Source organism: Micromys minutus (assembly GCF_963924665.1).
Source record: "Micromys minutus genome assembly, chromosome: X".
NCBI lineage: Eukaryota > Metazoa > Chordata > Mammalia > Rodentia > Muridae > Micromys > Micromys minutus.
The window spans coordinates 79,765,668-79,779,288 of record NC_137970.1 but is presented as its reverse complement, the minus strand read 5'-3'; the positions used below and the strand labels follow the sequence as shown (position 1 = coordinate 79,779,288).

The 13,621-nt window shown below is 46.7% G+C and overlaps 1 protein-coding gene across 1 annotated transcript in view; it reads right to left on the bottom strand.

Moving 5' to 3' along the window:
* Positions 1-347: 347 nt before the first annotated feature.
* FRMPD3 (FERM and PDZ domain containing 3) overlaps positions 348-13,621 on the bottom strand; it is a gene marked incomplete at its 3' end in the record, with an annotated part of 69,927 nt that continues 56,653 nt past the window's right edge. Inside the window, exons 13-14 of the mRNA XM_080909631.1 lie at positions 5,434-6,255; positions 348-3,433 (exon numbers count right to left, since the gene is read on the bottom strand). Coding sequence (XP_080765757.1) covers positions 348-3,433; positions 5,434-6,255 — 3,908 coding nt within the window. The remainder of the gene's footprint in view (positions 3,434-5,433; positions 6,256-13,621) is intronic.

The following is a 13,621-nucleotide window of genomic DNA, read 5'->3' as shown; positions in this document are numbered from 1 at the left end:
GTCCTAGCTCTCCCTGTGCCCAACTCAGAGCAGGAGGTGAACTTGATGTCACCTATCAGCCCAAGAGAAGAGATAGATAAAACACAGCTCTGTAGTGGGCGTAATGGCAAGGGACCTTTGCCCTCACAGTGACGCCCAGAGGCCAGGAAGGGGTGACGACACCCAGGGCGGCAGCTAAACCTGCAGCCCTTATTAAAGAGCCCAGTCTAGGGAGTTAGCCTTGGAGACTGATAGGCTCTTGGACCCTGACTGGCCCAGCAGAAACACACACTCACCACAAGATGCAAAGACCACAAAGCTCAAACCTGGGGCCGTGGGTGGGGAGGGGACAAGCTTGGACAAGTGCCCTACTTAATAAGGGTTTTTAAGGAGCGTGTGAATGTGCTCATAACAGTCGATGATGGGGAGTCTGGTGGGTGCCCTGTGGCTGCTGGCAGCGGTGACGGTGGCAGCGGTGGCAGCGGTTGCTGCTGCTGCTGCTGCTGCTGTTGCTGCTGCTGCTGCTGTTGCTGCTGCTGGTTAAGGTTCCGGGCTGTGGACTCCTCAGCGGCGCGCAGCAGGAAGGTGTAATTTCTCACCACCTCTTCTACTTTGGCCAGCAGCTCCTGGCGCTGGGCCTCAGAGCGCACGATGAACACTAGCCGCACGAAGGTCTCAATGAGGCTGCTCAGCACCTGGAAGCTGCCCGTGATGGCTGCTAGCATATGAGTGGGACTCTTGTCCACATTGGCTACCCGGCGGCAGGAGGCCCGGAGCTCCTTGAACTTGAGAGCTAGCTCAAGTTTGTACTCAGAAATCTGAGAGACGTAGGGCTTGGGAGCACGAGCCTCGGGGCTGGCCACACACTGCCGCAAGACTGTGAGAAGCTCATTGGTGTCCAGGCGGGCAGCCAGGAAGCCATCAGGGAGGCCATAGGCATGGGCCCGCAGGGCATTGATCTTAGCCAGGCTCCCCTCAAAGGTGGATACCCGAAGATCGATCTCCTGGGTGTGGGGGGCCTCAGGGCTGCTGCTGCAGGTGGCGGCATCCAGGACCTGCAGGGTTCTGCTCACCACAGGCACCACCTGCTCATCCAACTTCATGCCAGGCAGAATCTTCATGGGGATGGAATAGGAGAGCTCATCTTTGCCATCGCTGGCGTCGTCTGCCATGTCACACTTGCGGTAGTAGAAGCAGTAGCGGATAGAACAGCACTTGCTACTTTCACTGTCCTCGTCCAGATCAGCTGGCCTCCGGTACACCTCCTCTGGCAGCGAAAACACAGCCATTTGCCTGGGGCCTTTGCTCTCAGGGGCCACTTGGACGTAAGAGGGCTCTCCTAGAGTTGGTGACTCTGCACACTTGCTCTTTGGACCCAAGCCTAGTGGGAGGCCTGACTCTATCTCCTTGACCTCTCTAGGCAGCATTCCCAGGGGTGGGTGAGGGTAGACATCTGAGGTCAGGGAGACCGTGTCACCCTGGTCTAGCTCACTGATACTATAGCGGCGCATCAGTTTCCTATAGTTGGGATCTCCCAAACACTCGCCCCCTGAGGCACACGTGGTCAGGCAGGAAACCCCACTTTCAGGGTCTGACCGGCACTCACGGGACTCCAGACTGGTGGAGCGGATGCGTTGAACATTGATGGGACTATTAAGGCTCAAGCCTGGGCCAGCCTCTGGCTGCCTCTGGGTAGGGGGGACCCTCTCCCTCTCCCGGAGGCTAGGCGCTGGGGTCTGGGCAGCCTGTGGCCGTCCCCCTCGGCAGATCCGCTTGCAGTCACAGCTTCGCCTCTGTTCACGAGACATGCCTGGTCCCTGCTGCACTGGGCTACTGCGTAGCTGGCAGCTGCAGCGGCCAGGTGCTGGAGGTTGCAGGTACTCTGTGCCTGGGAGTTCCCCCTGGCTTGGTGGCTTTAGAAGTTCTTCAAGGAACTCCAATTCATACTGCTTTACTTTCTGCAGCTGAGCCTGTCGCTCATCTGTCTCTTTCTTCTGGCGTGTAGGGAAGGTGGCAGAAAATAAGTTGCGCAGTCTGAAAGGACCTCGGGATGCCTTGGGCTTTGTGGAGCATTCAGAGGCCGAGTGGGCTCCATCCAGGGTCGTTTCCAGCTTTCTGGAGGGCATGGTGCTAACCTGCCGGCTGGTGGCCAGAGGCCTCAGTGGGCTCTGGCTTCTAGGTTGGCAGCTGGGGCTCTGGCCTCTGGACTGACTGCTGGGGCTCGGCCCCCGGGGCTGGTAGCTAGGGCTGTGGCTTCGGGGCTGGTAGCTAGGGCTGTGGCTTCGGGGCTGGCTGCTTGGGCTCTGCAGAGCCATGGGATAGCCAGCTCGGGGAACCAGGCTGGTCTCTTCAAGCTTGCTGCTTTTCGATATGCTCTCCAGCTGCCCTTTCTCCCCCTGGCCAGAGACTGCGCTCTGCTTGTTCAGGGGAGGCTTAGCACCCTCTGGCCCACCCTTGCCTGCCACCTCCCCAGTAGCTTGCTTGCCCATGGAGTCTCGACTCACTCTAGATAGATAGCTCTTAGGAGGGAAACTTTGAACAGGAAACCTGTCCTCTTGTGGGGAAAGGTGGAGGTTGTCAGCCCTGCTGCCTGTGGATGCTCTGGGGCTAGCCGAGATCTCTGGGCCCAGCTGCGGCTGAGAATTCCGTGTGGTCTCCAGAGCACCAGGGCTCATTTTAAACTTTAGATTCTTGCTGGTACTGCTGCTACCTTCTGGCCTGCCCAGAGTGACCTCAGGCCTCCCCATGCTAGCCTCCAGCCTTCTCTCCCCCCTATTGGAGGATGTTGCCAAGGCTGTGCCAGGAGTAGCTAGATTCTTACTGTGTACCACCTGCTGTAGGGCAGCGGAGATTATGGCTGGGGTCACATTGCCTTTTGGGTCCAGGATAAGCTTAGGGCTCAGCCTGACTTCCTTGGGCAGGTTTTCCCTAAGCTCCGAGACCTGCTCTTCACTGAGGGATGGTGTGGCTGACCTCAGTGACATCTCTAGGCCGGACCTACTGTGGCCTGGCCCTCTGTCCTCAGGAACTGGAGAAAGCAGGCTCAAATTCTTCTGCTCACTAAGCTGTGGGGACAGTGCTGGGTGCACCGCCAAGGAGAAGGTTCTGTCTCCCTGCACCTGGGCTTCTGACTGAGGTATCTTCCTACGAGCGCCAGAGGGGACAGGACTCTGGCCAGTGACAGCTGGCTGAAGGGATGGGTTGGGATCTGGGGGCCCGAGAGCATAAGGGGCGGTGAGAACCGCTTGAGCCGCACAGCTTTGGATCCTGAAGGGCAGGTCCTTTCGGGCCAGGAGGCTGTCCTTGTTCAGGTGCTGGGCCAGGAAGTAGGTGGTGTTTTGGTGCTGCTTCATGGCCGACATCATCTCTGACATATCTGTGAGCTCTGATGAGTTGGTTTCATGGCCCGAGTCCAGCGATGACTCAGGAGTGATTGTGGCCAGCACAATCAGACCTGGAAGAACAAGGATGGGGTTAGTTTATGACATCAAGGTCTTTTCCAACCGTATCTAGAGTGGTCATGGAGAAATGTTAGGCAGCAGCAGTCTTTCCAGCTGGGTGAAAGTAGTGAAGCCTGAGAAAACTCGATGACTGAGGAGGAGAAGCCAAGAAGAACACACAAAAAGGAACAAGATGTGAGAAGGGGGTGTGAAAGGTTGGAGTCCAAAAAAGGAATACCAAAAAAGAAGATCTGGGTGGTTTGGTGGGGAATTAACATGTAAAACAACATGCCAATCAACACCATTTTTAGATTCAACAGCTAGGAAATTTCTGTTAATTGTCCTGAAAAGAGCTGGCAAAAAGAGGTCCTGTTCTGTTCCTCCTCATCTGGTCAGGCCTGCCTACAGTCCTTGCAGCTGAGGCTATTTAGCTGAGCCTCTCCTCTCTCTGCCAGCCATGTGGGCCACAATCAGTTTTGGAGCATGTACTGGATGGTTGTGTGTCAACTTGACACAAGCTGGAGTTATCACAGAGAAAGGATCCTCAGTTGGGGAAATGCCTTTATGAGATCCAGCTGTAAGGCATTTTCTCAACTAGTGATCAAGGGGGGAGGGCCCAGCCCATTGTGGGTGGAGCCATCCCTGGCCCAGTCCATTGTGGGTGGTGCCATCCCTGGGCTGATAGACCTGGGTTCTATAAGAATGCAAGCTGAGCAAGCCAGGGGAAGCAAGTCAGTAAGTGACATTGCTCCATGGCCTCTGCATCAGCTCCTGCTTCCTGACCTTCTTGAGTTCCAGTCCTGACTTCCTCTGGTGATAAACAGCGATGTGGAAGTGTAAGCTGTATAAACCCTTTCCTCCCCAACTTGCTTCTTGGTTATGATGTTTTGTGCAGGGATAGAAACCCTGATTAAGACAGAGCACCAGATGAGAGAAGACAGATGGTGGTCTGGGCAGGGGGCAATCATGCAGGGTTTGCCCAATGGTAAGACATGCCTTATGTGTAGAAAAGACAGGCTTCCTTTTCCTGCTCTGACTATACTTGACCATAACTCACACGCTTGCGAATATTCCTTGTGCGCCTTTATTGATTTTGTCATTATTGTTCCTGTGTGGTGTGTGTGGGGGGTACATATTGTGCCTTTCAGAAGATGGATTTGCTTGCCTCCATAATAGAGAATAGCAAGCATATTTCATGGTTCTATTAATTAATAGATGTCAGAAAGTTACTGATTACTGAGCTCTCACTGTGTGTGAGGTAGTGCTTAAGTATTTGTCTGAGTGATGTCATTTAATCTCCATGTTGTGTGATGCGATTACTGTTACAAGACCAGTTTTGGATGATGACAGTGACCCACATAAGAGAGTGTCTTGCCATGAGTTGTACTGCCTGTGAGTGAAGCACTCTGGTGCATCTGCCCAAGAATTTATGTATTCCACCTGTCTAAACAACACTTTGGGGCTGGAGAGATAGCTCAGTGGTTAAGAGCACTGGCTACTCTTCCAGAGGTCCTGAGTTCAATTCCCAGCAACCACATGGTGTCTCATGACACCTTTAAAGGGATTTGTTGCCCTTTTCTGGCATACAGGGGGTATATGCAGACAGCACTCATACAGAATATATATATATATATATATATATGAGATAGAGAGAGAGAGAATTTATGTTCTCAGATATCCCTGAGTAGACCTTTTGAAGCATGCTGATCTCCTATATTCCTGTCAATCCTGGCCTTGATTTAGGTTATGGCTCCAAATCCTTGGATTTCATCTGCAAGAATTCTCCAGAGATACGGAGTCATGAGGAATAGAGCTCTAACTAGAGCTGGATTATATCTTTGCTTCATAGCTTCCTTCCCTCCTACCCCCAGACCTACTGAGAACTATTGCTGCCTACTTACAGCCTTTGATAGACCAGTCACTTAAACAACTGCTTGAAAAGCAGTGCCGCCTAGTGGACATTTCTGGACTAGACGAAAGAAGAAGGCAAGAGGAAGGAGGAATGGGCTATTACCTGCAGTCTGTGGGGGTGGAGGGTGGGGTCCATCCTCTGAAGCAGCCAGGGCCTCCAGAGCCTGCAGAGTAGACACAAGAGCATCATCCAGCTCCTGGGCATGATCGCGTACTGTCCGAGTCTGTACACTGTCAATCAGTGTTACAGGAATCTCATCATACAGGAGCCCACGCAGGTGACGTCCTTGCTCCTGACTTTGAACAGCTCTGCGCTTGGGATCATCCTCATCGGAGCTGTTGTCTCGGAAACCAGGGGGTGGGGCAGCAATGGCAGGCAACAGAGAAGTTGTCTCATCTTCCTCTTCCTCCTCTTCCTCACTTCCTGGTGGTGGGAGGGACATTAAGTCTACCATGTTGTCCCGAGAGGAACCAGGCCTCCCACCTTTTCGAGGCCCCATCTGCTCCTGGAGTTTGACTTTGCAAGAGTCACAGTAGAAATTCAGGGCTTCGGCCCCAAGGGAATTGTCCAAAGTATAAGACCTGGCCCTGCTGGCACACGGCTCATGGTCTAGGCTGGCTGCATCAAAGTCATCGGGGATCACCTCGTAACCTTGGCCAGAGCTCTTGGATGTGGGGTCAGATTTGGTCCGGGGCCTGGTTTCTTCGAAGAAGATTAGGTTCTCGTTGACATCTGTCCTGCTCTCTTGCTCCTTCCTTTGTTCCCGCATGTGGAGGTAGCAGAAGCTGACAAGCTCAGAGTCGGCAGGTGGGGTCGTGCATCGGCTCGACTTCCTAGGGCTGGTGCCCAGGCTGCCCACATAACTACTCTCCTTTTTCCCCAGGTGGCCCCCAGTGACAGGGCGGTGGGCGCTGTGCATGTGATCTAAACCCAAAAAGAGAATGCACAGATGAGCCTGCTGCCGAGCGCTGTAACGAAGCCCCTTTGGTATCTCTGGCCCATAGGCAGTGTGACTGGGTGTCAGATACCAAGAGAGAGCTTTGCCTGGATGCTAGACATTAGGCGGAGGGGAGCCAATGGACTGGTCCAGTGCTGAAAGTGAAAGCAGAGTGAGTAGAAGGTGATGGCCAGAGATACAAAAGGCTCATCACTTCTGAAAAGGGAAAAAGCTTGGTCAGATGTCAGGTATCACAAGATTTTCCCACAGATATGTCCAGTTTAAGAGTCAGCTGGTTTAAGAGTACCTAAGAAGATTGTACTGGCTGGTGTTGTGTCAACTTGACACAAGCTGGAGTTATCACAGAGAAAGGAGCCTCAGTTGGGGAAATGCCTCCATGAGATCCAGCTGTAAGGCATTTTCTCAACTAGTGATCAAGGGGGGAGGGCCCAGCCCATTGTGGGTGGAGCCATCCCTGGGCTAGTAGACCTGGGTTCTATAAGAAAGCAGGCTGAGCAAGCCAGGGGAAGCAAGCCAGTAAGTAACATCCCTCCATGGCCTCTGCATCAGCTCCTGCTTCCTGACCTGCTTGGGTTCCAGTCCTGACTTCCTTTGGTGATGAACAGCAATGTGGAAGTGTAAGCTGAATAAACCCTTTCCTCACCAACTTGCTTCTTGGTCATGATGTTTGTGCAGGAATAGACACCCTGACTGAGACAGAGATGAAGTTTTTTTATCTTACTTTGAGGTTTCTTTCTGTTTCTGTCACTGTCCCCACCTCTTTGTGACGATAAATCTACTGCCAGTACTCTGGAGCTCCTGTGTTATCGTGGACCTCTTCTAGTCCAAGCAATTGACATGAGAAATTACTGTGTTTGCTGAGAAGGTATCAGTTTGGCTAATAAAGCTGAGCATGGTGGCTCACACTTAGAAGACTCATGGAGAAGGGCTGAATGTGTTTGAAGCTAGCTTAAGCTACACCATAGACTCCAGCCTAGGCTATGGTTTGAGCCTGTGTCTCAAAAAAAGTGGACTAATGAAAATCAAAATTAAACAGACAAATACCCAACCTGGCTAGTCTAATTCCTGAGAATTTGCATTTCAAAAATGCTTATTGCCAAGAGCCCAGTGAGCCTAAAAGGATAGTTATCTACTGGTCAAATTTAAGGCCTCTGAATGGGTAGTGTGTACAAGAGATATGGTGGATGTGCTATATGGAATGAGCATGGGGGGTGATTGTTAGGACTCTTCAAAGCTTGCTACTGTCCTGTAACCATACAGGTGGCAAAATGTTCTTATCAACAGCTCTTGATAGTGGCTATGTACATCTGAGCCTTGTTCACAGCCAATTTTATCTCCAAGGGGCTTCTTTATAAGGCCGTTTAGCAAGCTCATCTCATACATGTCAGACAATGCCAGCCTGACCTGCTGTTAGCAGACAGACAAAAAGCTAGCACAAAGCTGGGCATGGGGTCCTGTGCCTGTAATCCCAGTTCTGGTGAAGTATAGACAGATGATCAGGGGTTCAAGGTAGTTCTCAGCTATATAGTGAGTTTGAAGCCAGGCTGGGATTCAAGTGACTCTCTCTTCAAACCCAACACACAAAAGAACAACAAAAACAGCCATGATAAATTCTATAGAATCTCATTCTATTTTCCCCAAACCAGTGTTTGCAAAATAGTATCAGTATGTGGCAGGTATCAGTATCCCCATTTAGCAAAGGAATAAACAGACATAAATGGTTATGTGATTTCCTTAAGGTCATATGGGTTGTAGGTGGCACCTGGGATTGAGTCTATGTCAGAGAAACTGTAAAATTTATAGAGTGAATCATCACGGTGGCCATGATATTGAAAAATAAGACTCTAAATGCTCTCGAACTCCAGTTTGACAAGGTTAAAGCAATGTAGCAGTGTGACTTTTCACTAGCGCTTCCAGCTAGGAGAAAACCACAGTACTGGCACCCAGCAACTGAGTTCCAGACACATGATGTAAAAACCAGTCTGAATTGAAAGAAGTATATGCACTTCAACTATGGTCAGAGCCTCAAGTATACCACTTTCTTGAAGACATAATTATACCATATTCTCCTACCTAGCTTGGAATTCATAAGGTAAGTCAAGTTGGTCATAAACTTGTGGTGGTCCTCCTGCCTGTTTTCTAAGTACTGGATTTGTAAGTATACAACACTCCAGCTGACTCTAATACTCTACCTTTTTATTTGAGACACGGTTTCCTATAGCCTAGGCTAGCCTCTAACTTACTATGTTTCTGAAACTGGCCTTGAACTCCTGACTCTCTTGCTTTTAGTTCCCAGTATTTGAGAGACCGAGGCAGGAAGATCACCATGAACCAGAGGACAGGCCAGTCTTGGCTATAGCAAAGCACTGTTAACAACAAAAAAATAAAAAAATAAAAAAGAAGAAGAAGAAGAAGAAGAGACAAGAATACATTTCAGCTCATTCTGAGGCCAGTATTATCTTAATACAAAAAAGAAAGACATTACAATAAAACTACAGACAACTATCTATAAATATAGATACCAAATGGAATCCAGAAACACATAAAAAGAATTTCATACTAGTAATTACATATCAATGGTAGATTTGCTACATTAATGCAAAGTTGTTTTGACATGAAAAATTAATTACTTTAAAATTTTAATTTTATTTTCAGTGTATGGGTGTGTGCCTGCGTATATACCTGTGTATCATTTGAGTGTCTGGTACCCATGGAGGACAGAAGAGGGTATTAGATCCCCTGGAACTACAGTTACGAATGGTTGTGGGATAGCATGTAGCTACTGGGAACCAAACTTGGGTTCTCTAGAAGAGTAGTCATGGTACTCTTAACCACTAGCCAGTCTACCCAGCCCCCAAATATAAATTCTTAATTCATACAATAATAATAGATAACGGAATATATGATAATAGAGGATAAAGTATGTATGTTCATCTAAAAGGCACAGAAACCATTTGAAAAAAACTCCAGGGACTTATTGTGATTAAAAACTCAACCAATTAGAATCAAAATGGAACTTCTTCAACATAATAAATGTTATTTATTGAAAAAGCCCCTGACAGCTGGGCTTAGGCTGTAGATTGTAGGCAATTGCTTTGCATGCATGAAACCCTGGGTTTGATGGCACCACATTAAAAAAGAAATAGAGAGGCTGGCGAGATGGCTCAGTGGTTAAGAGCACTGACTGCTCTTCCAGAGGTCCTGAGTTCAGTTTCCAGCAACCACATGGTGGCTCTTGGCCAACCATTTGTAATGGGATCTGATGCCCTCTTCTGGTGTGTCTGAAGACAGCTACAGTGTACTGGCATACATAAAAGTAAATAAAATAAATATTTAACAAGAAAAGCAAAGAGGAAAGAAAAAAAGAAAATGGTTATGGTTACACATGACTGAAATCCCAGAAGTTGGTAGAAAAGAGGCAGAAGGCTCAGGAGTTTACGGTCACCCTGTTGTTTTTGGCTATCTAGAGCAAGTTCAAGGTCTTTATACAATATATAAGACTCTGTTCTCAAATGGGGAAAATTAAATTACACTTATACCTCCATTTTGTGTGTGTGTGTGTGTGTGTGTGTGTGTGTGTGTGTGTGTGTGTGTATGTGGTATTTGAGATTGGGTCTATCTATATGTCCTTAGCTGTCTTGGTCCTCACTAAATAGGCCAGGCTAGCCTCAAACTCAGAGATCCCCTTGCCTCTGCCTTTTAAATTCTGGGATTAAAGGTATGAACCACCATGCCTGGCACTAAAAACAATTTTTAAAAGTAAAATATGTGAAAGTGTTTGGTAAATTCTTAAATATTACACATGACCAACAGACATCACAAGGCCAGTGGAGAGGGAAGATGGGTTCTTGAGACTTTGTAGGTAAGCAAAGAACTCAAGTTTGGAAATTTGGCCTAGGTCATGAGGTGACTTTAGTGGAGGAAGATTTCACTTCTTTTATGTTTGTTTGTGTAGCTTAGGCCAACCATGAACTTTCTGTGTAGCAAAGGATGGCCTTGAACTCCTGGTTCTTCTGCTTCTATTTCTTAAGTGATGAGCTCATTGGTATATATACCTACTTTTGCTTGGTTTAAGATTTCACTTCTCTCTGACTCCTAAACCCCTGTGTATTTACTGTGCCCCTCCATCATCCCTGAATTATTGACAATGATATTATTGTTGCCAGTTTCTTATAGTCTGCTATACTTTCTTTTGAGACAGGGTATCATAATCCAACACTGGCTGGCCTGGAACTTGATGTGTAGACCACATTGGCCTTGAATGCATGCCTCTGCCTCCTGGGTGAAGGCATTAAAGTTGTATTCCACCATGTAGAACCTAAAATATACCATTTATAAATCCACATCAATATAAGAAAATGCTTTTTGAATTTATGGTTCTGTAAAACTCTGAGCTCAGAAGTTCAGAGGATAATTAAATGATGTAATAGACGCAAAAAGAGTATCAAGTACTAAGGACAAATTTTAACAAGAAGAGCAAGTCACGCATGCTGAATTTTGTAAACCACTTGAGAAATACACTAAAGGCTTAAATATGTGGAAAGATTCAATGTTCATGGACTAGCAGGCTTCATACTGCACATAACTTATGATGGCAATATTTCCCAAGCTGATCTACTGGCTTAACATAATCTGCATCTGAATCCCAGCTGACTTTGTGGAAAATTGGTAAGTCCATTATAAAATTCACACAGAATCTCAAAGTACCCAGAATAACTAAAAATCCTGAATAGGAAGAAAAAATAATGACAATAACTCATGATTTCAAACTTTGCTACAAAGTAGTAATAATAAAGATAGCATAGCATTGGTGTAAAGATAATTGTTTAGATCAATGCAATAGAATTAAATGTGCAGAAATAGACCATCATATTTATGGGTAAATGGTCCAGCTTTAAAATGTATTTGGATGAGTATTTCACAAAAGAAGATATATAAATGGTCAATGAGCACATAAAAGATGCCCAGTATTGTTGACCATTCATGAACTGTGGATAAACATCAGTAGTTGCCTCTTCTATCCACTATGATAGATGTAACAAGACAGGTAGAAACAAGTACTGATGAAACTATACTTCTCCACTATTGATGAGAGGCATATGAAATGGTGGAGTCATTTTAGAAAATAGGCAGTTCTTCTAATAATTCAACATAGTTATCATTTGACACCTAGGCTTATAATGAAAAGAAATAAAAATCCCACAAAATGAGACATGAATGTTTAACATTATTATTCATAATAAGATAAAAGGTAAAGACAACACCAAATTCTGTCAACTGATAAACTGATAAATAACATGTATTCTATATGGTAGCATCTTATATATACTAATTAAAAGAAAAATGTATTTCTATATGCTATAACATGAATGATCCTGGTGTATTTTTATAGTGTTGTATTAATTGGTCATAATCATGATATTGAGGCTCTGTGAGGACCTCCTGGTTTTTCATAAAAAAAGAGTGCTATGCTTAGTCTAACTTGTTGCTGGGTGTTTTGTGGAGGTGGGGGCAGGATCTCATTTTGTAGTATAGTCTGGTCTTGAATGTGTCATCCTCCTACATCAGCCTCCTAGGTGCTATGATTATAGACATGAATCACTGCACTCAGCTTGAGGTTTATATGTACATGAAAACTGGTAAAGTCGTGTGCGTGTGTGCATGTTTGTGTGTGTGTGTGTGTGTGTGTGTGTATTCAGCATAGCAAACTGTTCGTAAACATGTTAGAATATGTAGAGTTTCTCTGAGGTCTAAATGGGATCTCCAAAGCTATATTTTCTCAGGTTATTCAGCAGATACAGGGGAGAAATTGCAGCTGCTTCTGGATCCTTCTTCCTATCTTCTTTTCCTGTCCTTATTTCTTTCTATTACTTATTGAGTGTGTGTGTGTGTGTGTGTGTGTGTGTATCTGTCTGTCTGTATATCTGTCTATCTTTGTGCACACATTTATGTGTGTATTCATGTAGGTATATGGGTACCATCATGTGCACAGTGGCTCTCTCCTTTTACTATGTGGGTCCTGGGGGTTTGAGTTAGGCCTTTAAGCTTGGTGGCATGTGCCTATACTTACTGAGTCATCTTGCTGGCCCTGCCTCTAGGTTTCTTGCTACCTCAGTGTAATTTTGCTTCTCAAATCCAGGTGCTATTATGGCTGCTTCACTTTCTCCATGTTAATAACAATCTACTTTACTATACTGGCATCATCCCAGAATTATCTGTTCCTATTTCCCCACTAGACTGTAAGCTATGTGACGAATCGTAACTGTTATGCCCAGCTGTATTGCCAATGTCTTGTCATGATGGATTCTTGAGAAACATCTGTTTAGTGAATAAAATGAAAGACTTGGTTTGGTGGAGTGCTGTGAGGGAAAGGCTTCCTTCCCTATCACCCTCCCATTCTCCTGTATTTCCAGGTTTGTAAGACATGGTACTCCTTCCATTGTTGCTGGTTTATTTGGCCTTATAGGCTAAACACTGAGCTGGGATAGTTGGTAGGCAACAGATTCCATGGAGACCATGGCTGGAGTGGATTGTGGCTTTGGTCCCTGGGGAAAAACCCAGCCGAAGGCGTGAGCACACCTCTTTGCTCTATAGCCCTGGTGTTATGGCAGAACTTGAACTTGCAATCTTTGTGCCTCTGAACCGTCCACGAAGCTGGGATTAATGTGCCTATGCCACCAGAATGGCTAGATGCCTGTCTACTATGGCTTTGGCTAAAGGACTGGAACTTGTGTTCCAGAGGGAAAGTGAGATCTGACAGAGGAAAGTCATCTTAGCTTTGGATGGTGATCCTAAAGGTCAACAAGAACCGAAAGGGACTTAATCCCTTGCAGCTTGAGGCCTCTTCAGTGGCACTCCTCTATTCTTAGGGGGCACAAGAAAAGCTATGTTTATCAACCCAGCACTTTGCTGAATTCGGGCCAAGCCAGGAGGGTTACCTTACACAGCAAGAGCATTCTGCCATGGCTGCTGCCAACCTGGCAACTAGCAGTTCAGAAGGCCAAGAAAGCGACTCCAAACACCGAATCAGCCTCCATGGAGGTAATATCAAGCTCAAGCCCATATGTTTCTGATCAGAAAGAGGAAAGAAAAACATTTTTTTTTCTAGTTGCTGTTGCTCCTGAGCTGATTGTTTCCATTTTAAGGAGAAGCGGTACAATCGACAGTGACAGTACAGTGGTTCATTTGGCCCCTACGTGGACACAGAGACCCATTTGCTAAGGGGATACTGAGCTTCTGCCACTCTGCAGGTGTTCAAGGAGCCTCTTGGGGCCCAAAGCATTGGAAACGGGATGGGAAAGTCATGCCTAGCTCCAAGAGAATCTAATAAAG